Source organism: Rissa tridactyla, chromosome 6 (assembly GCF_028500815.1).
Source record: "Rissa tridactyla isolate bRisTri1 chromosome 6, bRisTri1.patW.cur.20221130, whole genome shotgun sequence".
In the NCBI taxonomy this organism is placed as follows: Eukaryota; Metazoa; Chordata; class Aves; order Charadriiformes; family Laridae; genus Rissa; species Rissa tridactyla.
The window spans coordinates 8,642,561-8,670,549 of NC_071471.1; the positions used below are offsets into that span (position 1 = coordinate 8,642,561).

The following is a 27,989-nucleotide window of genomic DNA, read 5'->3' on the forward strand; positions in this document are numbered from 1 at the left end:
TGAAATCCTGCCTTTATTTGTCAACACTGTAGACTGACCAGTTTGAAACAAAATTATTATCTTCATAAATAGCTTAATAGTTGATGTAACCAAAATACTGTGTTTCTCTCTTCTGTTCCTAAACAGCAATAAATGCAATATACATACTGAGCATGAAAGCTGCTAGGAGCAAATGTAAGATATTTACTACTTTAGACATTATATTACTTTAATAAACCATACGATTCGATTCTAATCTGAAAGCATTAAATAGAAGATTTTTTTACAGACTTAGAGATTACTTGCGCACTGTCAAAAGAGTTGTAAATTTAAAGTCAGCTGCCCTCATTATCCCAAATAAACTATTTTAATATGCTGTCCTATTTTCCCCTAATTATAAATTGGGAAAGTAACTGAATCTCATGTTGAGATGACAACTTAATTAGTGTCTCCACTTTGTTTTATCACGCTCTACAACCAAATCTCATTTCATAAGTCATTTGATTGCCACTTACTAATAACATCCTGTTTTCTGGAAGGAGAGGACATCCTAGGAGCATCACTATGCTGGAAAGACGTAAGAAAACTCACTTCAGTGTGGGTGGCAGCAAAGTTGCCTTTATGTTACTCTGTACGCGCCCCGTTACTACTCCGTTCTCCTGATTCTAGTTGCTGTATTGGTACTTCATCCCTGCCCAGCTGCAGTCCGTGTCCGCTGTAGCAAGCTGGTAGCACAGGCATCTTGTGTTGCTAAGGCTGAAGCTTAAGAAACATGGAATTTGAAAGAAAGCCAATTAGAGAGTGTCCAGCGCATCAGTTACAAAGTCTGCAGTTTCGAGAGTTAATGTTTCAGACACTACTCAACAGGTAGAGTGTAAAACAGGGGGAATAAGGATTTCAGGACAAAAGGAGAGACATTGCATTTTAGGTAGGGTTTTTATTGTTTTTCAACTGAAATGTCCCTACCACAAATGAATATGCAGTTTCATGTTCTGTGTACGATATGCACGCTTTACCAGTCTTCTAAAAGTAAAATAAAGATTATTTTTTTTTTTTTTAAATTCCAAGAAAATGAGAATTTTATTATAAATTTTCATGGAAGTAAATCCCCACATTTTTAATAAATCAAATGCATTATTTGCATAATGATGATGAACCATGTAAGTCATGTAATTCATTGTATTAAATAATTGAGGAAACTAAATAAATAATAAAACCATTCTATAAATACACACAGCTTAGAGAAGCAGCTTATAGTTGTACAGTATTGTGCAAAACCTTTTGTGTACACATCTCTCCCGTCAGCAAAGCTCTGGCAGACAAGAACAAATGTATGCCATATAATTTCTCAAGATGAAAACTCTCCATATCCAAGCAGCTCTCCCTGGAATAACAAAACATGCAGCACAGTTTTTTCTGTACCCAACCCAGCTTCGTAACTCCAGCCAGTCTTTAAAATTGAAAGCTCTTTAAGAAGCAGTCAAATGATAAAAACAAGGAGTGATTGAAATTGTTTTGGCAAAATAATTTGCTGTCAGAGAGTCCCAGAATAAAGAAGAACATTAAGAGATACTGCAGAATAAAACAGTGTTTGCACGCACCCTGAACCCGTTTCTAAACAAAAACGGAGTGTTAAGAAAACACTTCTTTGATCCAAAAGTCAGTGTCAGGTTGCCAATGTTACTTCACGACAGAAACAGTATTTTCATGTTGGTTTCCAAATAAGTGCAAGAAGAATTGGAAAGCCGTGCTAATGTGGACAGAGACAAAGATGTAAGCGGTGTATAATACCATAACTAACATCGTAATGTTGAAAGTGTAGAAGAGCAGTTTTTCCCAGGGCTCCATGAGGTAGCTGCAGGTGATTAGTTCAAACTGGCAGTACAGCCAATAGAGATAGTTCTTCATGCTCTTAATATCCATCTCCGTCTTCTTTGTGTCGCTTCTGAAAGCCTTCCCTGTTACAATAAAGAATAATTAGTAGAAACAGAAATCTTACCAAAAAAATCTATAAAAACATCATATGGGCAGCAACTCCATGCTACTCAGTTTGCTCAAACTGACCATTCTTAGTAAATGATGTTTTAAAAACACAAGATTGCAAATACATTTTAAGGCATAAAACATGATCAGATAGTAATAGACTAGCATGAGTCATTCTTTTACCCCGAACCATAAAAGGGTTAATTTGTATTTTTTCCTTTCCTACCTTCAGTTCTGAACATAACAGTCCAATTTAGACCACTGAGTACTGGGCACCATTATTTACCAAAGAGGCTCCACAATATCTCTTTTTTCCAGAAATGGGTTACCCAAGAATTGTTGCAATTCTGTTCTCCAAGGCAAACTCTAGTTTCATAACTTTGCCTTGCACTGGATTATTTAAGACTCTGTTGAAGCGACTTAATTCAAAAAGCACTTCAAACCCTCTCTCCTTCACCACTCATGGATTTTGACATGGAACTTGGCTAGAAGTCTGATTTCTGCAACCCAGACTGAATTTTTACGTCTTATGCTTCAGTTGCTGCTGGAATGACAACTGGGAGTATGCAGAATACCACACATACAGAAATACCAAAAAAAGAAAACTATATAAAGATTATCCAGCTTCTTCTGCAACAGAGATTGAATTGATCTGTTGCCAGAATGAAAACATACAAATTTATTTTAAAGCTTTGTGTTCAAATTAATGTTAATAATTATTGAGTGTTACATTATATAGTTACCAAAACACAGAACTGGAGAGGTAAAGGGAAAACAGGTCTATTTCACTTACTGGTTCTTCCTGTCATTTGGTAAATAAGAGGAGACAAAACAAAAACTGTGATTCCCCTCTTTCTAATTGGAAAGTTAAGAAGTTCTGGTGGTGTCAAGGTCTGTGGAAAAAAACTTACTCCACAGAAATTAAATACAACTTCATGGAACTATATAGAGTGGGATTTTATCCTAAAAAAAGCCACTTCCTGAAGTTTTTAGAAAAATTTTGCCTCACCTTTTCCATTTTACTTCCATAGCTTCCCCACCTCTTTTCTGCCTGACAGGTGATATAAACTAGATAATGCTTCTATAGTTAAAAATTATTACTAACTACTTTTAGCAATATCCTTACTATATCCATCACATTTCTGTACATTACATGCAGTTTTTGCTAAATCTAGGTTATACTTAAGCCTCTTATCATTAAATGTATTGCCAAGCTACTTTGAAAAAGACTTTTCTTACAACAAATTGATTTTATAAAAAGCAGAACTTACCTCTTCACTCCTCCCTGTTGACAAAACGTCTAGGTGAGAGATGCTTCCTAACACTTCTGCCTTTTGCAGCTGAACAGCTCCTATACAGATTGAGAAGCAGAAACAATTAGCTTTGATCCTCAATTACAGAGTGTGTCCTCTATACCCCGCCCTTCCTCGCTATTGCTAAAAACTCCTCTGGCCAAAGCTCTCTGCATTATGCAACAAGGACAGCCGTCGTCTGGCTCAGTACTGCGCTTTCATGACAGCATTAATTTGATAATTTGTACAAAGTCAGAGTTGAAGAACTGCAGGTTGGAAGGAACATACGAGGCTGAAATACTGTTTAGAAAAATCAGCAAAAAATGTTTATAATTAGTGCCTTCCCTGATTTCAAATCTCAGAAAGTATCTCTGCTTCTATGGGACTTTACAATGCAGTAAAGTTCATGCAAGGTGCAATTTAACGTCTGTGCAAAAACATGGTGTCAGAGCTAAGTAGCCACAAAAATGTAGCTCAATTAATATACCACAGGAAAGTCTCCGGTGAAGCCACCACCTTCTGCAACCTTTGATTAACACCACTTTCAAACAGTTCCCAGTCTTCTCTACATCAGTATCTCCCAGCCCTGTATACACACTTCAGTCATCCTCATCCAGAAACCACAGGGTGGAGAGAATACATGGGCAAGATTTCTGCAAGGAAAAGATGGTGAGTTTTTCTTAAAAATCTTACAAAATAAAAGCCAGCCACAAATGCTTGAGGCATTTTAATGATCTAATTGGACAAGTCAATTAGGTAGAAATCTGCATAATACATTATGTTCTAAACTATCTGCCTGCAGTCAAATCATTTCCAAATATGAATCAGCTTCATTTTGGGAGAACATGCCACAAGCAATGTCTAAGGCATCTGAGCCTCACCTTCTTTCTTCCCTTCCTTACCAAACAGAACCTGAGCTGACCTACTCCCTCAACCTTTTTTTTCCCCCATGGTTTTCAACAAAATGAAGTTTTCTGTTTAAAAACTATCCACTTCCCACAGCCAATTCAAAAATGGTAAACTACTGCCCCTGGCAGCAGTAGTCAATATACCCCATGCCCTACTTTTCTCCTGCAGAGCAAGGGTCTGCCACAGGACTCCATCTCCTGAGCTGGATGGTTGCGGTTTAGAGAATGGACTCATCAATTGTGAAATATAATTGCCCTGGTGTAGTGCCTGCAGGATTCTTATCTCAAGAGTTTCTACTTTCAACCAAACTTTCTCAGTTACATATTTCATGGAGATCTGGGGTGGGACACGGAGTTTTTTAGGTTTCTTTTTTTCCATGAAAATGTTGGTGAAAAACACTATATAAACACACTGCTATTGATTTTATACAAGGGAGAAAAAACATCTGACTACCACAGTGCCTGCATTCTTGGCAGGCTAGCATCCCTGCTTCATGTTACTCACCTTCCCTGCGAGGTGGATCAGCCTCTTCTGAATCCTTCAGCAAGATGCGGAGGCAGATCACCGACTACCAGGGCAGCCGAAGGCAGGGCTGTCACCTCCCTGCTCTCTCAGTCCTCTCCAAAAAACACTTGCATAAAAGCCAGGAAAACTCTCCCATTCTCAAGTGCAAAATTGTACAGATGTTTTCCTTTTCAATAATTCTCCACTAGTTCTTTCAATAATATATTCCCCGAGTTGAAACAACGCAGAAAGTGAGACTCGTCTGGGTTTGCTTTAGTTCTAACAGCTTCAAAAAGTTTTACCTGGCAGCTGAGAGCCATTGTGAAAGAGATAGGTGGTAGTGCAGAAGATCTGGCGGCTTCACAGCAATAAAGCGTTGGGGTAAGCAGAATCCATTCCAACGTGATGCTGTAAGCAGATCTTGGATGGTGGTATGTAAAGCCCCCAGGCATCCTCTCCTCCTCGCTTTCTGAGCAGCCACTCCTGCTGCTTTTCCCAGCTACCCCAAGGAGAAATAAGAACTCATTAATACCTTTCACAATTCATAATCAGATGTGTATAGCTTCACTCGGAATACGAAATTTGCCTGAAAAACCTACCTTTTAAGGCCGTTTTAGTTTATGTGCTTTAAGATACTTTTCACCATACAGAAACAGAAATAGCCTTCAGATTAAAAAACAACAAAACCCCTACAAGAGCAACACCAAAAAACAGACAAAAACATACTGCTACTTTGGGTAAGACGCTGTGATGGGTGACTGCAGATGTATGGAGAAAGAATTATCTTGAAAGGCGCTTACTCTGAGGAGCAGGAAAGAGACTCTCCTGGGTAGCACTCTGTCCCAGAGGGGCTGGTCCCTTGTTTTCAGGTCTCTTGATCGTGTTGCCCACACAATTACATTTCAAAACCTCTTTTTACTCCTTCTCATTGTGGTTTCCGCTGAACAAATTCACACACAGCCATATAAAAGTCATACAGTGACACAGCGATAATTCTTCCTAGGAAGGGGAACATGAATTAAAAAAGCAAATCAGAAACATTCAAATTACCACTGCGCTAAAGGAAATCACCAGCCTCCCTTTTCAAAGTTCAGTCAGGTTCCCCAAATGGATAAGTGGTGACTTCTGATTTATACAGAATTTAGCAGATTAGCTCAATAAGCAGAAGTAAGCAGGTTTTTCCTATTATTTCATGCCTCATAATGGGATCCTCTGATGTCTGATAAGGTGTAAACCCATACTGAGGCATTTGCTCAGCATTTGGCTTCAGAATGGCTGTCTTCTGTGTGGCTTCTCTGCCGTCTAGTAAGGACTATGCAATAATCCTGCTTTTCTCTTCTTGATCATATCTTTTGACAAAATTTATATCTTTAATTTCTGTAAATTTGCCCAATTTAACTGAAATTGACCATGGGATAAAAAGTATGGTATGTGGGAGTATAGTGAGACAGAAGTAATGAAAGAAAATAAACCTCATTTCTGTAGAATACTGAGCAAAAAATGCCTGAAATATCTCTGCCTCACACCTATACACTGTGGCAAACATTTATCTGTCTACTTAAAATTTAGATGCTGGAAAACAATCGAAGCAGAAAGTCAAGGTCAGGACAGCTTTCTAATCTACCCCATCCGTCTTATCCACACAAAGCAAGGCACAGGCAAGTTTGTTTTGTTGTAATAGTATACTTCAGTTTGTTTGATCCCTTTTGGCTCCAGCATCACTTGGAATGAATGGAAAAAAGCAACATTGCTGACGAATTATTAACATACCGGAGAGGCAGCCTTCTGCAGCTCTCCACGACAGCCAGCATCTGCCTGCAGCTTCAAAACCATAATGTGGTTCTGCTTGGCTCGGCAACCTCTTCCTGCCCTCCCCCTCGTGCTGGCAGGGAAGGCACACCAGGTAACTAGTCAGGCCTGGCAGGACAAAGACAGTCCTCAGCCTGCGCAGAACCTGACCACACAACTGCAGGCACTGGAGGAAAGGACGGGATGGAAACACATGACAAGGGAGATGGTAGGAGGCTGGGCAGGCCAAGGCAGCCTAGGCAAAGATGAGCTTCACAGCTACAGAACCACACCACGGGGTAAGTAATGCGATCACAGACAGTGGTGCGAACCTCCTCCTATGAAGGTCTTCAGCCTCTGATAGTTATCTTCTGTCTTCAAGACACCTGAGCACCAGCTTCACAGCATAGGGAAAGAAACCCAGCAATAAGGAATGACTTGTATAGTGAATTGTTAGCTTGACTTGCCAGTATAATCAATCTGCACCAAAAAACCTAGAGAATATACGCTAGTGTTCTTGGAAAGGAGAAAAAAATGCCCTATACTATAGAACAGGCCAATTCTTAGAAAGGCTCTGTTCTGCATGGTGTAAAATTTCTGGCATGTGGCTCCACAAATCCTGGCACCAGAGGACAGGTTTATCTAGAGTGGTATCACACCTAGAATCAGGCTGTACAACACGTAACACCAAATGAGGAATGTATCTTGATGAGGAATGTATCTTGTCTCCAGTTTATATGGGCTTGACTTACTGCTGCTTGTAATGCAAATAACGTATTTTAATTAATACATTGTTGTCTGCAAGAGTCATACGATTTCCCAGCATACTTCCCTACACCTGGCTAGACCAGTTCAGGAACTTTTTTAATTCTATACCAAGATAGATAATTAAGTAAGTGAAAACTATGAAGGCTAGTAATCTCCAAAAGCACAAGGAATCTGCATAGCTGGCCCAGAAGGATTAGGCACAGACTATTTCAACTTGAAGTAAGATGACATCATACCATTTAATATGTCGCAAACTGAGCATTTCGTAAAAGTTGGATAGTTAAGCATGTCAGTTGTGAAGAGCAGTGAACCTAGATCTTCCCAGTTGCAATTGCTTCTCATCTTACTATACAGCTCACTCACAAAATTTTTTATTTAGCTAACACTGACGCACACGAGACTCCAGCAAAGCAAGTTTCTTCTGCCCACCAGTGTCCCAGCAGTATATAGAGCACGCTCTTGTGTGGCAGTCTGCTGTCGCAGTCCTTTCATGGCTGGTGTCTCACTGAGGTTAGGGGTTTTTTCTCTAAGCATGGTTCAAATTCACCATATTTTCCAGCTCCAGGCTGTGCTTTGTTCCTTCACCTGGCAGGCTTTCACATCCCTTTCTGAATTGGGGTCATTTACGAATAGAAAAGATAATGGAAACTATGTGTTCCTGCACTGAGCAGCAAAGTTCTGCTTTCTCACTCGTTTCTCTAAGCTGTTAACAACGTTTATCAGTTTCAGGTCTTTTCCCCAGTGTTGCCCATGCATCACCCAACATGTAACTGGTGTTGTTTCAGGTGTAAAGCAAATATAACAGAAAAGGAAAAGCTGCCTAAAAGGAGTTTAAAATCTAGAACTGTACAGATAAAAGGCACAGCTGCGAGTTGCAGAGCTGAATGCCCAGCCTGGGACTAGGAGCTGATCAAACTGAGAGTTCTCCTAAGACCAAGATCCTCCCATCCTCTAATTTCTAGGATCATTCTGTAGTTTAACTTTAAAACAGGGGTGATACAACCCTAGCTATCCTGCAGACCTTCAGCTACACAAAGAACTGACAGAAGCAGTAAGAAGACATGTAGTTTGGCTTTTAGTAGAGAAATAGCTGCGGTTCTTCTTTATTTTAGACATTTTTGCAAGCATATAGCAAATCACGTGCACAATGACAGTCATAGTGCTGTCAAATACTATGGAAGAACTTATTAACATAGGACTTGAAAAAAAAAAGTGCATTTTCTCAACCAGATTATTCTAAAAATCATACTTCCTGTCATTAGCCTATTTTCCAGGTATACAGAAAATTACATCAGAATGCCCTGCTAAAAGTGACAATACAGTGGAGTGGCACAGGATGGGAATCAGAGACTTTCCATTAGCATTGGTCAGGGACATCACATCCTCCTGCACTGCCATCTCCCCTTGTTTCTGCTCCCCTCCTCATTCATCTCAAAATTATATGCACCTCTGGTGAACAGTCTGAGTAAACATTTCAACTACATACTTCAATGAAATTTGACCTTTAATTAAGAACTCTGAAGCTGACTCCCGAGTACTCCTGCAGCAACTGAGCCTTGAGAGATGACAAAACAACTACTGCAAACTTCACTTGTGCTGCCAGCAAATAGAGTAGAGGGTTTCTATATATAGGCTCAGGATGGCAACAGCTGCAGTCCCGATGTGCTCCATTAATGCCTCATCCCTTTTCCAGGAAGCCACTCAGCTGTCTGATTCTGTCAGGACTGAGGAAATCCCAAAGCCTTCGTGACTTACCCCAGTAGAAAAAAGGCAAAAAAAGGGCTCTTCAGCGGGAAAAAACTAATTTTAAATCATTGCAGCATGAAACCCTGCCCCATCTAATGCTGAAACCACAAGGAACAGTGCGCTGGGTTTGGAATATGCAAAAGAACATTCCACTTACGGAGCATCAAAAGGATAATAGCTGTGTGCTTGGTTCTCTATCCCAGGTATGTCAACACATACTTTGCAAGGGCTAAGAATCCACCAGAACTGGTGCACTGTACGGATGACTTCTCTGTAAGACAAATTAGCATCGGGTGAGGTCCAAGGTGCTGGTTTTCAGGAGGAAAGACAAGGAATTTAAAATTTGTTTTTTTAAGAAAATAGGCAAGATGAAAGGATGAGCCCTGTGATGTTTTCTTGTTATAACTAAGGCAGGTAGTTACCAAAATGGGTGTCCCTTCCCAGGCAAGAATAATGAATTCTCACTCACATCCTCTTTAACTTTGATTTCAGTTGTGGCATCTAAAGCCTACCTGAAGCTTTTACCACCCCCAAAAAAAGGTTCTCAAAGCTGAATTCAGTATTTCATCAGAACACTGCCCCTCACCCAGCCCTCATCAGGAGACCCGGCCTTGCTCTGAGGAAAAAGCTGGTGTGGGGCACAGTGCCTCTGCAAGGCAGGAGCCCTTGGTCCTTACCTTGCGAGGGGCCAGCAGGAGTCATGAAGGGCGCGCTGTCATAAAACAATGCCAAAGGGGACAAAAAAAAAAAAGGCAAAAACAAAACAAAAAAAAATCCAAAAGCCAAAACCCGGACCACCCGCGCCAGGCCGCGGCGAGGAGGCAGTTGCCTACAAGTCCCAGCAGCCCCCGCGTCACGGAGCCGCCGGGCTCGGCGGGAGGCACCGCAAGGGCTGCTGGGGCGGGTAGTCTCGGCGAGGCGCCGGGCGGGAAGGCTTGCGGGACAGTGCAGGTTGTGGGCATGTCGTAAGAGGAAAAGTTCCGTGTGGGCACAGCGTGAGGGGCCCGATTGTGTCTGTGACAGTGACAGGGTAAGAACAATCACACAGATCTCAGAAATTCCTCTCAACACGGCGTTGATAGTTGTTGCTGCACCCACCCTCCTCAGGACTCTTCCCGCCCAGACAGACCCTCTCCCCTTCCCTAGCAGCAATGACGTGAAGTGAACAGCTTGGTTTTTTTTTTTCATGCTGGTATTTTGTTCCACATTGTCCAAACTAGAAATGGTTTTACTCGTGTGAGCTTCTCCTCTAAAGGGCTGTCCATGTCTCTTACCTCAGGGGGAACAAGCAGCCACCCTTGGAGCAGAGTGCCTGAGGTAACCCGGGCCCGCCATTTCGCTGCATTTCCCTTCAGCGTAGCCATATGCTTGGTGAGTAAGGTCCAAATTAGCTATAGTAAGAGAAAATACCCATTAAAATGTAATAATACCTTTTCTACAGACATCAGATGATTAATTAAGAGTGTTCTGAGGAAAAAATTAGTTCCTGCCTTGTGTAAGTGATGCTTTGAAAAGGCAAATTTGAGAACATTCAGTGTATCCTCTGTGACAGAAGGGTCTCCAGAGGAATTACGGTACTTGAAAGTATTACAGCCTTTTCTGTAATTGCTTGAAGAAGTACATGGCATTCAAATGTGTCTGTTAAGAAATGCTCTCTTGTCTTTCCGCCTAAGCACAGGTGGTTTTACTGGAATAAAATTTGCAAGTGTCTTTCTCATTTTTTCAGCATTTTTTTTTCTTTAATTTTGTAGACTATTGCCATTTTAGCATGAATTCATCCTTGCCTCATCAAACACAATGCAGAGGTGTTTGATCCTTGGTGTGAATAACAGTGCTCAAGTAAATGGGCCCTCAGAGGAACGTAGCACATGGCCACAATTGTGGACATGAACCGTTTGGTGGGATGAGAAACCGAAATAAAGAGTTAACCAAGTTATTTAATGCATCACTCCCAAGTGTCTTAAAGAGGTTTTAGATATCTAAATAGCTTTGAGATGTGGATATTGGAGCAGAAATGGCATGGTCATTTGGGTACTTACTCTCAGTGAAATCCTAGTCAGTAAAATTCTGTTTGGATTTGAATACATGGTGTAAAAAGTGAAAACAATGCAAGGTGAAAGCACTGGGAAACTGAATAATTCATCCAAATAATACATATTTTTTCTCCAAAAGGCCACATCAGTCTGACAATATATGCTTTATCTGAAACTTATTTCAAAAAAGTCTTTGTCAAGGTCATCAAATTGAAACTATTTCTAATTTTATTTAAACTAAATTTGCTTTTTTCCCTACACTTTTAAAATGCTGTTTCAATCTCTGGTGCTTTATACCTACCTATGAGGAAGAGGAATATTCCATGTACCTCTGAAAGGAAAAAGACAGTATAGATTATGTATGATAATGGACAGATTGCTAGAAGTTTATCTTCTGCCAAGACACTATCCCAGACTGCCTCATGGGTGCCTTTCACAGGGTGGAAGATGACTTTCAGTGAAATTTAATCTACTATAAGAGGAGCAGAGAAGAAAATTGAAGACTCAGGAAATTGTTTGCTTTCTTAATTGCTGACTCCTGGGAACTGGAGAAGTGAACATCCTCGCACTACTATGAAAGTGGGAGTAGGGATAAGTCAAGGAAAGACTGGCAGAAAACAGCAAATCCTGCAGTTTGAGTATCCTGGAATGTAATCTACCTGACAGAGAGAAAAGTGGCCCACAGCAGTGATGCTCCACAAATAAGGAACAGGGATTTGCACTTTTCCAAGCTGACATAATTAGTCATTGCTTCCTACAAAAATACAGAAAGCAATAACCAGGCTATTTCAGCCTGCCAGATCCTGCCTCTTCTGACTGACAAACCCCCTCACAGGAAGGTGTTAAAGCTTGGCTTACACAACTGAGACTTTTGCACCCAGAGAGGATTGTGCCCTGTCTTTGATCACCATCTCTGCTCTCTCCGGTAGCTTCCAACTGCAAAGTGTAACGAGGTTCAGCAGTACGGAAAATGCCGTCACGCTGGAGTCATCTGTGCCCCAAAGAGACAGCTAATTCACCTCACGCTGCCGTCAAGCCCCGTGCCATGGGACTGAAGATGCATGTTTTGCAATTGGCTCGTCACCGTCAGCAATGCCTGTCATCGCTTTCAAACCAGGATGCTTCAGGAGTCAAAGTGTGTCCTGTCACCTTTTCCTCTCGCAATGCTAATTAGACTCTGCGCTCTGCAAGTGCACAAGAGAGACACAAAAGATGTTGATGAATCTTGCTTGTTGCTGCCCTGAAGCTATAATAAATGCACCTCAGGGCATGCCAATGGATTGGGCTGTAATGTTTGAATTAATCCCGTGTTTTAGAAGTGAAACCAGGAGATAAAATAGTTTCTGCCTTAAGACATTCGTATTAGCTCAGTAAAACTATATATGGACCCCAAGCAAAGACCCTTCACCTTTGCCCAGAGCTCTTTCTCAAACTTAGTTTCTACTGTGGCACATGAAGGGGAAAAAGCTTACTTTCAGGGCTAATTAGGATGGAGAGAAACTGTTGATTTTTGGATGGAAGAATAATGTCCTATGTGAAAGAGATTTGCAGGTATGAGAGAGTCAGACAGTGGAAATTGCACAGAATGCAGCAATTTATGTTCAAAATCAAATCTCCGTAGCCAGAAGAGTAGAAATTTATTATTTTAAAAGAAAATCTTAACGTCTATAAACAGTGTTTAAATTGTGTACAAAGAACCCAAATACATAAAATGTGTCTCTCGTCTGTGTGCATTAATTTCTCTGACTGCATTTACTTTTCATCCAGTCTTTCAGTATAAGAAGCTTTATAAAATCAGAAGGCTAAAATACACAAAAGTGCGTATTTTGCTTAACTATGTTACAGTTCATTGTTCTCCAGGACACATGAATTTGAAACCTTCAGATAGCTTTCTTAAGTTAGCTCTGGCCATCTACACTTTGCAGTAGCACCTATCAGACAAGTGGATCCACCTTATATTTTATTCCTGTAATTTCTGAGTAATGACATTGATTTATTGTGAGTGAGAATTTGAGGCAGATTTTTCTTAATCCTTATGTATTTTCTATCAGAAAAGAAGTCTTCTGCATTTCTGCACTGACAAGATAATCAGTGATGCTGCTTCTTTACTGATATTATTTTGACAGAGGTTCGGACCTTTTCCTCTATATGAATTCTCTTTATTTAGATATTTCTTTCACATGTGTCCTAGTTTCTCTAGGACTATGGCATAAGAAACAGGAATTTATTTTCAGTGAAATTCCCAAATCAACACTGACAAAAATAAAATCTGAAGAATAATTAGAACTATTCTAGAAATACATGAGGAAAAAGGGAAAATAAATATATTCATAGTTTATAATTTAAAGCAATACGAAAACACTCTGTGTAGCTGTGTTCATGTGCATGCACATGAGTGGCAGAACAGTACATATTGTACTAGCGGTACAATGATGTTAATTGCGTATTTCTTCTGTTAGGAAGTTTTTACTTGTCAGCTTTAACAGTATTCCTATCAAATAGTTTTGTGTGAAATTTCTTAGGTTGTACTTCTGTTTTACAAATACTATTTCATACTGTTGCAAGAACTCATGTATGGATCAGCAAAGAGGTTTCTGTTCTGTAGCTTTGTTTTCAATGTAACCAAGCACTACCAGAGGGATGCGGTCTTGTATATACAAACCTAAATGGTGGTTGCATCATTAAATATGATACAGTTATTTGCTAAACAGTAAATTAATAAGAACTGGGGTTCTTGAGTTTCAATCTTTGATCTGCCTTAGCTCCCTCGCTGCCCCTTCATAGTTGCAAATTGTGAAAGCAGTGGGTCTTTGAACCAGAAGGTCTCATTTTTAACATTTCTCTTTGCTTTTTTCTTTATATCCTTCTCTTATTAATAGCCATTTGTCAATGTAGAATTTTCAGAATTTTAGTATAGATTTAAAAATATCTTCTTTTATACGTATCCATCTTTATGATTAATAACAGAAATGTAGCGACTGACCTAAAAAGACTGATTCCTTTCAAAATTACAAAAGGCTTTCATCCCATTGTCTGATCTGATCTTAAATGAGCACATTTTCAGTCCTGGAAGAATGAGGCATTGCTACTCCATATAAATCAAAATCTGAGCTCACAGTCTAATTTAATCAAAAAAGGGAAGAACAGTTTTTACTGGAAAATGCAGACATAATCGTCAAATGATGGATAACATAAGGTCAATGGTAGGTCATTTCTTAGAAGAAAAATAAACCAGACATTTGCAGATGCAAGATTGTATTTACTATTAACCTTTACAGTGTAACTAAATAGAAACATTTCCCAGCAGGAATTAGTACCCAGAGTGTAGCTTTTGAATCTTCATGGATTTATGAGCCATGTTCAATTACATTTTTAATTCTTTCCTCATACACAACTCTTTTATCACCTTGCCACCTATCAAAGCACCATAAAAATAGGACTCTGCCACTCCAGAGAGACCTATTGTTTCAAGACTTCACAGACTTACTATTAAAGCCCATTTCATGTTTCATAAATTTTTATATCAGACATTCATCCCTGGCTTGCTTTCCTGTCTGAATGACATACTGGCACTTATTTTAAAGATAAATTAAATCCTTTCAGCCATATTTTCCGCATTCCAGATGTAACCCTAGGGAACCTCTGTAAAATACTATGTGAGAGTGAGAGAAAACAAAGCCCATTTTGAAAGCAAAGGGCAAAATTATGCATTATTTGTCTCATTTCTACTTATACGTTGAAATCTTCCTCTGTTGCTAATATAAATGTAATAGTTGTTGATCACCTGCCTCTCTTCATATGCTGAGTTCAGTCAGTAAGTATGCTTCCAGTAAAGGCTCTTTATCAATATACTCTTAGCTTCAGATGGCTAGAGAAAGGGAGAGTTCCGAATAGACAACAGTCATTTTAGCCATAATCCTACCACTGATTCTAACAGAAGGCAATGTATTAGGCAAAGATTTAGATGTGGTTAAATGATACTAGTGTCTCACTGTGAGTCAGTAAGAAATTTGCATGTTCTGGAAGAGATTGGATTCAGTTGTCTTATCCATAGGTGACATTTCACCTAAATACATTTAATGCAGGAGTATTTGGTGTTCTTTCAAAGGGTTTTATTTAAAAGATAGCCAGGGAAACAGTGTTTCACAAAAAAAAGTGTTGTAATTTTCAAATGTTTCAATGAAAAATTTGGTTTTTTATGAAGAACAGAAAACAAATGTCAGTGATTCCTTAAATGTATATTTATTGCAACTCTGATATTTTCAATACCCTTAAAAATATTTCTAAAATTCTAATATAAAGAAGAATAATCCCGAGCATTTTTTAAAACTAGATCCTCAGGCTGTCAGGAAACAATGGTGTTAAGGAATTGCGCATGGACGGTGAGAAAGCAGAGAATTGCAGTGTGAGAGTGGCAGCCTCTTAAACTGCTTTTGACACTGAGGGAAAGGCCAATATAGCTACACCTTTACACTCTTTTATTTCTACAGCCTTTCATATGTGTAAGGAGTTAAATGCAACAAAATACAGTTCAAAAGCACAGCAGTGAAATTACGCTATTTATCTTTCTAAACACACAGCTATTAATGTTATTAAATAGTTAAGCAAATTACTGTGAAACAAATTCTGTGAAAAGAACTAATATTTTACAGCAATACAGGAGGTGTGGAAAGAACTATTATAAACCCTTCTTCAGATCTTTCACTAGTTTATTGATGTTTGCCAGTACAGCATGTTGTACTTATTCTCCCTATGTGATTTTTCCATTTTCTTATTTGTGCACTGTGCTATAATGGCAGATAACTGTGAGGTCCTTAGCTTTGAAACAAATGCCACAAACAGTATATCATTGCCCTTGTAACTACTCTCCTTGATTTCAGTAGAATCCTAAGATAAATTCAGGAAAGTCATATATAGCAGAGCATAGGCTGAAGGTCAGTGAGACTATTTATGTGCTGAACTGCCTTTCCAGAGTAGGGTCACAGTTAAAAAGCCTTTAATTTTATTTTTTTCAGCAGAACTCAGCTATTTGGAGAAACCGATCTTAATACACAAGACTTCATTAAATGTCTCTTGGTATCGTAGAGGAATAAAGACTTAGTGAACTTATTAACCTTAAGGAAGTAATAGAGCAGGTTTATAAGATGGCAACTGCAGTTTCAAATGCATAGTGCTTCACCCCAACATAACTTAGCCAAAGTTTAAAGTATATATCTTCATTTAAAATGAGGGTTTCTCACTTCTTCAGAGAGGTTCTGCCTAAGTTGCTTTCTTGTATTGCCACTCCTGTCTTGATGTTTGTCAGCGGGAGAGTTCTCAAACCTTTAAGAACCAATTTTATTAGGTTTAAAGGCCTTTATTACATGCCATCAAATCTGCTGGACAAGTACTTGAACCGCCTTACATCTTCTCAACTTTTGAATTAAAACTTACTGTAAGGGAACTTTGTGTGGTGTCTCAAAACTGTATTTTACACAAGCCAACATTTACTGCCACTGCTTCAGCTTCGTATCTTGTGTTTCTCAGACTGCTCCTGACACCTCAGCAGTGCAGATTTTTCTTGAGAGTGCTTGTTACTGGTAGTTTTGGGTAGAAAACTTATAAAAATATCTCAAAGAATTACAAGTAATATGTCTCATGCCACAATCATTACAGGAGTAAAGTATATGGGAATTTTTTTCACTGTGGTTCTGCTGTTTCATGTGTGCTGATTTGAACCAACCCTTGTTGAAGGAAACTCTTTAGAAGGTGCCACGCTCAAAGGCACTGAAAGAGTGGGGGTCTTCTGTCTTTTCCACAGGAGTTATGTTGTAAATATAGCTTATTTCGCTTCCGAAGAGCTTTGTGATTCAAGACTTTTATGAGTTTTCAGATCTAGAAAGACCAGATAAAGAAGCAGTAGAAGAAAGATAGATGAATATGCACACAACCCACAGATTCTGCAAATTATGAGATATTTTGCTTTTCTATCCTCACACACATCAATTCAGGAATTAATTCCTGTTGCTCCTGATTGGGAACATAACTAGCAGAACTCAAATTTTGGCTGGTAGCCCAGTTCCTCTCATATAAGTGCATCAGCCATCTCCTGTTCCATTATCAAATCCATAGCATCATGTATTTGTTACACAGAAAGTGCTGTTAGTTAATGCTTAGCCAAGCTGTGAAATTATTTCTTGAATATTTTTTCCATTACAGCAAGGAACAGAAAGGAGAAATTGTTTCATCTGCATGCAGTTATCAGGTTTTACTTCTGAAGCACAGGATTAATTCTAACATTAAGATTTTTCTGCTCAGTTGATCTGCCTGTCCTGAGATACATTTCTTATGCTTAAAATGTTATGAGAGTCCGTAGAGGAAGGGGTGCTTTTTCTTTGTGCTGTCACTTCTGGTGACAGAGCAGTGTGGTTGATACCCTTTTTCTGTAGCAGGTCAAGTCAAGCTGCAGTGGCCCTGTCCTCCCTGAGCCACCCCAGCACCTACGCAGGGGATAGGTGGAATCAGGAGTGCAGAGGCACAAGGGGAAGCCAGGAACTGCAGCAGGTGTATGGACCATGCGTCGAAGAAGGGAGAAAACCCTTCCCCACTCTCTTCCAGCAAGAACTCGGGATATGGCGAGCACGTGAAATAACTGTATCATCCCTCCAGCAAACAGCATTACTTTCCATTTACTGCAAAGATCTCCTTCGTAACTCCTACGGGCAGCAACAAGCGAGATTCATCAACATCTTTTGTGTCTCTCTTGTGCACTTGCAGAGCGCAGAGTCTAATTAGCATTGCGAGAGGAAAAGGTGACAGGACACACTTTGACTCCTGAAGCATCCTGGTTTGAAAGCGATGACAGGCATTGCTGACGGTGACGAGCCAATTGCAAAACATGCATCTTCAGTCCCACGGCACGGGGCTTGACGGCAGCGTGAGGTGAATTAGCTGTCTCTTTGGGGCACAGATGACTCCAGCGTGACGGCATTTTCCGTACTGCTGAATCTCGTTACACTTTGCAGTTGGAAGCTACCGGAGAGAGCAGAGATGGTGATCAAAGACAGGGCACAATCCTCTCTGGGTGCAAAAGTCTCAGTTGTGTAAGCCAAGCTTTAACACCTTCCTGTGAGGGGGTTTGTCAGTCAGAAGAGGCAGGATCTGGCAGGCTGAAATAGCCTGGTTATTGCTTTCTGTATTTTTGTAGGAAGCAATGACTAATTATGTCAGCTTGGAAAAGTGCAAATCCCTGTTCCTTATTTGTGGAACATTACTAATGGATTGGGCATTGCACAGGCCACTGAGAGACAGAACCCCTGTATAAGGAGCTGACAGTATAAGCAACTGATCAGATTACTGGCTAAGTGTCTTCAACTCCCATATTAAATCAACTTGTGGTTATTTTTTTTTCACGTACCAGGTTTACTGTTTTCTCTGGTGAACACTAGCTATCCATAATGGCCAGCAATGATAAGGTAAAAAAGCAGGAGATACAGTAGTTAACGATGGATTCACAATGTAGCAAGAAGCTTTTTCCCCCCGTATTTTAGTTTAAAAATTATTTCATTTACTTGGCAGAGTAGATCTTCTGACTTTCAATTTAAGTGTAAAGGTCAGCAGAGAACAATGTTTTTGGAGAAGTCATCAGCTATAAATAAATCAGTTCATAGCATCTGATAAACAGCCTCCTGCAGAGGGATCTGTGTAAATACATTCCATTCCTTCTATGTGCACTCTTATTCTTTGTTTGCTTCTTTTTCATCATCTGAAGGCAGCTGCCAGTCATTCTGTCCTCTCTAAACAGATACTGTGATTGTGGCAAATTTTGTGAGCTGTGAGAATGCTGAAAGCAGTGGTGCTTGCAGGGAAGAAAACTGAATTTAGTATTGTGTTGCTATCACCAGCTTTTTCTGTATGCACGTGCAGAAATGAATCCTTGATAGCTGGAAGCAGCAGTAGGGAAGCCCACAGCTGTTTGAAACTCCTTCCCCCATCTGGTGTCAGCTTCACAGTCTGGTGCCTCAGGAGACCTAGGACTGATGTGGGAACCGGGCTGGGGGGCAGGGGGAGAGGGGAGTACATACAAAAGAAAATTAAAACAAAGTCATAAAATTCTCTTGCAGTCAGACGATTTTTCCCATTAAAATACAGCTCCTATGCGGCAAATCTGCATTGTGGGGAAGCAGATGGTGCTGTGGTATGTATATTTCACCAAGTGGGAAGGAAGGAGAGAGAGTTCTGCCAGCTGAAGGTACCAACCCATGCAGCTATTTCAGTACAAACCATGCCGTTTGGATCTCACTAGACATATTGCCCATGAGAAGACAGAGAACAAACAAAAAGAAATGCGTTTGTCACTGCAGACACACAAGAAGAATAGATAACACTTAAAACATCCTTGAGTAGAGTTGTGTATGGGAATTATCACTTTCCTTACTACATACAGTTCTTATGAATCCAGACTTTCTTGTATGATTCAATGGAGCGTAGACATCTAAATATCTCTAATTAGCTTATCCCTATTACAGAATGTTTTTAAAGTCGTCTTCTGCCAGTGTCCCTAACTGTTAACTTCTGATTTTTTTAATTCCTTTTGTATTTCTTTCTGTGCTTTTGTATTTCTCTTGGAGGAAGATTATGGCTGTATCCAGTGGCCATCAGCAATGCTCCTTCAGTTTTCTGTGCTGGCTCTTTAGAGAAAGTCTAAGTCTCTTCCTGATGCTTATAAAATACATATCCCATTTCAGCCCTAGAGGTATGAATGCTTCATCTTTATTTATTGACAGACCTATTTCAAGCAAAATTCAAGCAGTAGGCATGAATACAAACACTGTAATTTAAAAAATGGGGAAAGTCTTAATAAATTCTCCATACCCCAATAAAAAAATTCTTCCATCATTCTTGTTTGAATATTTCTCTATCATCTCCATCACTAAAATCTGGGAAAATAAGTCAGCCTTTTGAACTGAGTAAAAGGAGCCCGTCCCTGAGGCTGCATATGAAAATGAAGCAGCGTGTGAGAATCAATCACATATTCCTAGAGACAAAAGGAACACAGGCTGCCTGCTTCATGCTGTTCGGGGACTATAAAGCAGTCAGAAAACCAATTTACGTGGCTTGCTCAAGGAAATCTTAAGTAGCCCAGAGCTGAGTTATCTCTATCATGCCTTTTAAAAGGCTTTACTTTTTCGGGTATATTAAGAGTATGGTCAAGGGAAAATGTCAGGGTTGGATCACTACTGCACCTTTGAAATTCACCGTGGCTGTCTGTAACTAACCTCTTGAAGAGGCATGGAGCTGAGTGCAACTTGGGAGCTGTTTTAAATTGTGCAGTCAGCTGAGTCCACAGTTAATTTTAGTGTGCAAGTAAGTCATAAAAAAAGGCACCTGTAACCTCAGTTCCCCTCTCATCTCAGTTTTGTTCCAAGCCCAGCTTGGCGGACCTAACGATCTAGTCCAGAATGCAGCCCATAATGTTTTGCATACAAATGTATCTGAAAAAAGTAAAAATGCAAGGAATTAAAATGTATAAATCAAATTTGTAGGCTCTTGCTTAATGCAAATTAAATAGTCTACAACAAAGACAACGAAACATCTGCTAAACCAAGTAAAAATTAATGAAGAAGAAAATGAAGATTGCTTTGTTGGTGGTTTTTTTTCAATTTGTGTTCAAATCTGAGAAAGATTTAGTAACAATGCTGCCGGTTTGTAGCTAATTCAAAGTGATTCTAAATTGCTTAGCTTCTATTTATATTTTCCTTGCATATTTTGGAGTTCTTCATAAAAGTGCTAAGTTTGTGATGCATTAATTTACCAGCAAATACTTTAGAAACACTTTCAAATATATCTTCACTCAGTACTGATGCAAAGTTATGCTGCTATTTAAATGAAAGAATACTGTAGATAGCAGCTTTGGCTGTCAGGATCATCTTCAGTTTTACCTGCCGGGCTTTTTTGGAGATATTTCAGTCATGCTCCAGTTCTCAGTGAGTTCATCTCTGGAAACTGACAGGGAAAAATGTGTTTTGAATAATTATGATACAGAGGGCCTAACCAGGGAAACCTCAGAATAAATCAGTGAGAATTTCCAAGAGTATGTCATACCCTTGAGAGGTGGACTCAGAATCAAAATTGTGAGATCATGCGCCCACCGAGGTCCAAGGCAAAGTTTCCCACTGACTTCAGTGAGAACAGAGCTTCAGCTTTTTGTTCTCATTTCATTGTCACTGTCAGTATTATAGTTTCTTTGTGAACCTTTTATATATTTGCATCACCTGGTAACTCTATAACTACTGACATCAGAATCGCATCGTATTCTTGTCAGCTTCTTTCCATCCCACTTCCTTAAGCCAGTTGCAGATTGTCTTTACATCAGCATGTGAGCTCCCTGTTAGAAAAATATTTTACTTTTCACCCACGAAGATAGCCATTTTTTCCTTGCAATTCTAGAATTGTATTAATTCAAGGTTCTGTAAGTTGATAGACTCCAGAATTTCCTTCTGAAATACATCCCTGGTTAAATTTTTCCATAAAACGAGTATTGGCATCTTTTCTTGATTGTGTGTATCACAGGGTAGTTTGGCTCTGATATTAAAAGTAAATAAGATTGTGTAAGCACTAATAGACAACAGCCCTTAGTTTACTTGGGAAATTACACTGATTTTTCTTTTCTTGAAATACCTGTTTTCTTCAGGTATAACTTACACCAAATGATATACCTACAATCAGAAATTATATGCCCTAACATTAGTACACCAGGTCTGGGATTTCCATTATTGTGTTATCTGTCTGTGTGCAGGTACCTGCACACATTTAACCTTCCCAGTATATCCAGGATGTGCTTCAACTGCACAGCAATACGCTGCTTCAGTGTTGTGATTCAGTGCACACTATTTCATAGCAGAATCTTATGTTTAAATAAAAGATGCTACTAAAACATGACTGCCTTTTCCAGAAATCTCCCTGCATCCTGTGACTCTCATCCTCACTGACACTAAGGTCACTTTATGTTGCCAGGAAATAAATAAACGAAAATCATCAGACTTTACACACTAAGCTGTACTATAATGGGGAATGGGAATTGAGAATCATGGAAAATAGAAAAGAACAACTTGGGTGGGAAATTGCTGTTTTCATTCCACATCTGCAAATGTTCCTCTTCAACAGAGATGCGAGATGAGCAAAACTCCTATAATAAGATTTCTCATGGGCTTACCAGGGAGAAGGCAGAATTTACCTGCAATGCTTGGCATTTGCTGCAACAATTCTGGAAACAATATTAGAAAGTGTTGTTTATATCAACTGACATTAAAAGAAAGCATAAAAGAATTTGGAAGAAAAAGACTTTGGCAGAAAAAGACTTTATTTACCTGTTACCAAAACTATTGTAGAAAGCAGTTTGTGATATGCTATACTGTTATTCCTCTGGAGATCTGTGTCTGTCACAGCCAAAGAACATCCTGACTATTCTAAAAAAATTTTCTTTAAAACATCTGAAATGAAAAGCACGAGAGATTTTACTGCATTGCAGTTTTATTCCTGACATGCAAAAATACAGTTTTATAGTTATCATTGGTACTATTTTTTCTATTATGATTTTATATATTAACAGAAGAAAAGGGAGATGGCTCTGTAGGCTTCTGGGAGAATTTTGATAAAAGTTTCGGTGTTCTGACCTGCAATGAAAGGACTAACCTGCAGTATGCTCCATTAATGTGCCCTTCTGATTTATGCTAATAACACTGAATCAGAATGAATTTGAGAACCAGTTTGAATCAGAAAATCCTGAGAAGAGTTTTCAAATAGGCAGCAGAATACAGTAAATAATAACAGAAGCATACTTCACATTTTAGCATCCCAAAGAATATTATAAAATAGAAATTTTACAGATTTTGGTAGTATTTTTACAAGGAAATTTCCATCAAATGAAACACTTCATGTTAGTAAAATTGTCCAGTAAAGCTGATGACCCATTCAGTTTTGTATCTTGCCCGTTCATCATAAAATAATAGTAAAATCAATTTGCATATGGAGTATACAAAATAACGTTTTATTGTTATTCTTATTTAAATTATCATTGTAAGTATCTTTACAAAATGAGGCTTCTTACAATCAAAAACCATTGTTTTTCTGTTATAAGCAAGAAATTACAATGCTAACAGTGTTGGTATTGTGCAGACTAGAAAAAAATGAGTGCTTTTTCCAATATCTTATTCTGTATTTTAATTCTGGGTGCCATGAAAATTGTCTGTGAATGAAAGTTGTATGCTGCTTTTTTTCTCTTGGGCCCGAAATAATTTCCAATTTCATTCCATATCAGGCAACATATACCCAATCCCCGTGTGTTATAACACTAAGCGGACGATCAATACATGTCTATATTAGCAGATTATCTGCTTCTGTAGCCAATGCATGAAAACAAATTATGCCTTGATAGTTTCCTGCTACATGTAAGCAGTAGGAGGAGCTGTTGAGCAAGAAATGTTTTTCCACATGCTCAGCTCCTTAATATAGTGTATCATTAAGTTTACTGGGGAAGTTGACTCAGTGATCGCTTTTCATTCCTTTCACAAATGAACAAAAGTCAGAGGTCTCCCCCCCAACAAAACCAACGTGAAATCTTTCAATAACAACTGATATCCCAAAGATTTGTGAATTTTTTATTACTGATTTCCAGTGTTTAAAAGAACGTGTGTGGATCTTGAAGCTCTGTTTCTCCCCTGGGGAGATTTGCTAGAATAAGCGGTGCAGGATTCAGCCATGGAGCGCAGAACGAAACCCTTGAGTGGGTTTGTTGGCTCACTCTGCATCAGACCACTGGGCTGTCTCAATGTCGCTTTGAATTTTGCACATAATGGTACATTGGTATAGAAGTTGTATGTAATACCTGGATTGTTAGCATTTAATTAGTGGACAATTCCATTTCAGGGGCTTACTATTTACATGGATTATTTTGGGATGGCCCTATCACGATGACAATTGCTGCCCCATTGCATCTGTTTAGCAGAACAAGACTTGGCCTGTACCCTATTGTTCCATATGAAAGCTTTAGACATTATGCAGCTGCGGAGCGTTTCAGGTCATATTTTCACAGCGAGATGCTTTTGGAACCAACTCAAACTCTCTTGCAGTATAAAATATGCATAATGCAATGGAAGATCGGCAACAATAACGATGTTGCTAATGGACTACTCCAGGGCAGTATGGAGCATCTTCTGCTCCTGGGGGCAGTTAGCACAGAGAGCATCCTGTACTTCTTTGGAGAAAGTTGTTGGACAGTGTACGGATACCAGTCCTCGGCAACTGAAATAGCAATGAGGAGATGCACGCTGGTGTCTGGAAGAGCGATTTGTGCACTCTCTGTCTTGAAACCACTTCATTTCACTTCGCAATCCCATAGTCTGAATTCAAATTGCCATCAGTGAAACACAGCTTGCTTACAAGTCACTGTTCCCTGACAGTACATACATGTTTATATTTCATTAAAATTGTGATTAAATAACGAATTAGTTGGTGGTAGTGAGCAGTATTCTCCACATTTTTACATTTATTTTAACTTTCATTAAACATAAAATTAAATAGAATTAAAAGAAGCAATAATACAGTTGTTATTAAAAACAAACACAATCATTACAGAGACAATTTTGCTTAGCGGCCACATACAGCTTCCAGCCAGTACAATGAACAACTCAAAGGGGAGCTCCTGCAGCAGACACAGCAAAAAGCCAGGGAGAAGAAATTACCTCTCTGAGGGCACACATACAAAGACAAATTGACTGTGCCGAGGGACCTGTGTTGTAATGCAAGTGTCCCAGGTGTGCTCAGACACAATTTAGATAGAACAAAACCGAGGCTTTGTTTAAACTGAGAAGTTTTGCTAGAAAAGCTCTATTCACAAAACGGGGACTCAGTCTGACCCTGACCCAAAAGCTTCAGGCTATATGTAGCTACAAAGTTGGCAGTAGCAAAAATATTTCATTGGTGCAACTTATTTCAGCTTTTTTCTGTTTGTCGCATTCAGTCTGATGTTTCCAGGAATTAATTGTTAAGTTAGCTATTCAGTCAGCACCGTAAGCTACAGCTGCTCTCAAGTCTGCGTTGTTACCATATTACTGAACTCATGGGCATGTATTTTGGCCTTTCAGGTGAAGACCCTGTGGCTCAACTCAAGCGGATAGTGACAGATGGGAAGATAAAGGTAAGAGTTTCTTCAGGCCTGAAATGTACAGCTTTGGATAGTCCTTTGAAATACTAACAAAGTGCTATGTATCTCTAAGATTTAAAGCAGTATCATCGTTATATACAACATCTGTCATTAACTTTCCTGTTTCTCAGAGTTGGATGTAAGAATTGGACACAAAAAGGCTTAAATCATTAACTTTGGGTTAACCAGACTTGGGTTTATGTGATTTACTCAAGCTGATCTTTGAAAAAACTAGCAAAACAATAGTTTATATACGTTTATGTGTAACTTCTATGTTGACAAAAGCCCTAAGGAAGTGGGAGCTGCTGGAAGACTCGGAAGGCACGTACCTGAACACTCAGCCTTGGCTGAAAGGCAGTTTATTACATTTTTCCACTCAAAATTTCAGACTGGTTTTGTGGTTTGCTAATTCATCTTCAACACCACTCTAATGTGTTTGACTATTATATCAGCTGTCATACTCTCTGAGGCTGGTTGACGAATTTTGTCAGTTTTCAGACCCCCAGTCTGCCAGCTGGCTGGAAATCACTCCAGCTCATTTGCAGCTCAGGCAGTACGCTGAATTGTTTATATTCCAGCAAACTTCTGCTCCCAGAGTCACAGCTTGTAATTTTCATTGCTTATCAGTTAGCAGAAAAACAAGGACTTAAAGAAATGGGTCAGAGAAAGAGAATACACATTTTGAGTATTGTTTTTTTTCCCCCAGCATTAAAATGCTGACTAGGCAAACTCTAATATCAGTTTCATAATTGAGAAATTCCTACTTTGGTTCTCCTTCACTTGTGAGCCCGTGAATGTAACTGGAGACTACTTGATTACACTCTTGTAAGATTATCCTCTATAAAAATCCTGGCGCTGTTTTGTTTCTTGGTTTCCTACGGTTTTTGGTAGGTTGGGCTCCAACATGTCCATGTCCTTCTGTTGGGGAACCCAGAGTGGATGCAGCACTGCAGGGGGGTCTCACCAGAGCAGAGTAGAAGGCCAGAATCCCCTCCCTCACCCTGCTGGCCACGCTGCTGGCAATGCAGCCCAGGATGAGGTTGGCTTTCTGGGCTGCCAGCACACATTGCTGGCTCGTGTTTTGCTTCTCATCCACCAACACCCCCAAGTCCTTCTTCTCAGGGCTGCTCTCCATCCATTCTCCGACCACCCTGGATTTGTGCTTGGATTGGCCCTGATGCAGGTGCAGGACCTTGCACTTGGCCTTGTTGAACTTCATGAGGTTCACACAGACTCACCTCTCAAGCCTGTCCAGGTTCCTCTGAATGGCATCCCTTCCCTCCAGCGTGTTGACCGCTCCACTCAGCTTGGTGTCATCAGCAAACTTGCTGAGGGTGCACTCAGTCTCACTGTCCACGTCACCAACAAAGATGTTAAATAGTACTGGTCCCAGTGCCGACCACTGAGGAACACCAGTCATCACTGGTTTCCACCTGGGCATTGAGCCATTGACCACAAGTCTGTGAGCATGGCCATCCAGCCAGTTCCTCACCCAGCGAGTGGTCCATCCCTCAGATCCATGTCTCCAACTTAGAGACCAGGATGTCATGCGGGGCAGGGTCAATGCCTTGCACAAGGCCAGGGAGACGATGTGGGTTGCTCTCCCCGTACCCAGATGCGCTGCTCTGTCTGCACCGGTTCACACCGATCTCCCCCTCCCGGCACCGCCGCCCGCCTGTCCGCGGGCCAAGCCCCGCGGCCCTCTCTGGACTACAACTCCCAGAGCCCTCCGCGCCGCCCCGGTCAGCCCGCGCCAGCGTCCCCCCGCGAAGGCCGCCGGGGTTTGTAGTCCGGCGGCGGGAGCCGGGCGAGGAGGCGGTGGCGGCGGCGCTCCTCCCCGGGGGAGGGACGGCGCAAGGCGTGGGGGACACGGGAGACAGGTACCCGCGGGCGGCCCTGCCAGGCACCTCCTCGCTGCGGCCGGCCGCTGGCTCCGCGACGCGGCGGGGCGAGCTGCGAGAGCGGCAGAGCGCGGCGGCCTCCCGCGGGGGCCCGCAGGCGAGTAGCGGCCTAGGGGCGCCCGCGGGCTCTGAGGGGGGCCGCAGCCGCGGGGGGTGCGGCACCGGCGGAGCCTTCCTCGGCCGGGCCGGGCCCGCTGCTCCGCGGGAGGGACGGGGCGCCGCGGGGCCGGTAGCCGGCAGCGGCCGTGCGTGGAGCGGCCCCCCCGAGGCCGCCGCCGGGAGGAGGAGAAGGAGGAGAAGGAGGAGGAGGAGGAGGGAGCGGCGGGGCGCGGGAGTCGGCGCTGCCCGCCCGCCCGCCGGCTGCGCCCCAGCGGAGCATGCACTGACTGCCTGCCTCGGCTCGGAGCCTTCCCAGGCGCCGGGGAGCGCGTTGCATGGTGCGGGGATACACTGTCTCGATAATAAATGATAGAGGATACAATGACTTTGCTGTCTCTGCTGGGTCGGATCATGCGTTACTTCTTGCTTAGACCGGAGACCCTGTTCTTGCTGTGCATCAGCCTGGCCCTGTGGAGTTATTTCTTCCACACGGATGAGGTGAAAACCATTGTTAAGTCCAGCAGGGATGCGGTGAAGATGGTGAAGGGCAAGGTGGCCGAGATCATGCAGAATGACAGGCTCGGGGGGCTAGACGTGCTGGACGCAGAGTTCTCCAAGACCTGGGAGTTCAAGAGCCACAACGTGGCTGTCTACTCCATCCAAGGCCGGAGGGATCACATGGAGGACAGGTTCGAAGTAATCACTGACCTGGTGAACAAGACTCACCCCTCCATCTTCGGGATATTTGATGGGCACGGAGGAGAGGCAAGTGCTCAGCTGGAAAAAAAGAAAAAAGAAAAAAAAC

At 41.0% G+C, this 27,989-nt stretch overlaps 2 protein-coding genes and 1 long non-coding RNA gene across 7 annotated transcripts in view; 2 read left to right on the plus strand and 1 right to left on the minus strand.

Moving 5' to 3' along the window:
• Nucleotides 1-946: 946 nt before the first annotated feature.
• LOC128911750 (serine palmitoyltransferase small subunit B-like) lies at nucleotides 947-9,787 on the minus strand. Of its 4 annotated transcripts, none has more exons than XM_054207104.1 (6): nucleotides 9,647-9,787; nucleotides 9,127-9,240; nucleotides 5,468-5,666; nucleotides 4,668-5,166; nucleotides 3,234-3,313; nucleotides 947-1,937 (listed from the first exon to the last, which is right to left on the minus strand). In XM_054207104.1, the coding sequence occupies exon 6, from the start codon at nucleotides 1,900-1,902 to the stop codon at nucleotides 1,660-1,662; it is 243 nt and encodes an 80-aa protein (XP_054063079.1). In that variant the 5' UTR covers nucleotides 1,903-1,937; nucleotides 3,234-3,313; nucleotides 4,668-5,166; nucleotides 5,468-5,666; nucleotides 9,127-9,240; nucleotides 9,647-9,787; the 3' UTR covers nucleotides 947-1,659. The 4 variants fall into 4 exon arrangements, 1 of the variants encoding a protein (XP_054063079.1); XR_008467161.1 differs by having other exon boundaries at nucleotides 1,895-1,937; nucleotides 3,742-5,166; XR_008467162.1 differs by lacking the exon at nucleotides 947-1,937 and having other exon boundaries at nucleotides 3,235-3,907.
• Nucleotides 9,023-12,015, plus strand: LOC128911751 (uncharacterized). 2 transcript variants are annotated; one of them, XR_008467164.1, is made up of 3 exons: nucleotides 9,023-9,172; nucleotides 10,249-10,340; nucleotides 11,932-12,015. It is a non-coding gene; the product is annotated as an uncharacterized LOC128911751 (long non-coding RNA). The 2 variants fall into 2 exon arrangements; XR_008467165.1 differs by lacking the exon at nucleotides 9,023-9,172 and adding an exon at nucleotides 9,787-9,999.
• A 15,198-nt stretch (nucleotides 12,016-27,213) lies between these two features.
• Nucleotides 27,214-27,989, plus strand: part of PPM1L (protein phosphatase, Mg2+/Mn2+ dependent 1L) — a 100,453-nt gene continuing 99,677 nt past the window's right edge. The window contains exon 1 of the mRNA XM_054204424.1: nucleotides 27,214-27,949. Coding sequence (XP_054060399.1) covers nucleotides 27,551-27,949 — 399 coding nt within the window. The 5' untranslated portion in view covers nucleotides 27,214-27,550. The remainder of the gene's footprint in view (nucleotides 27,950-27,989) is intronic.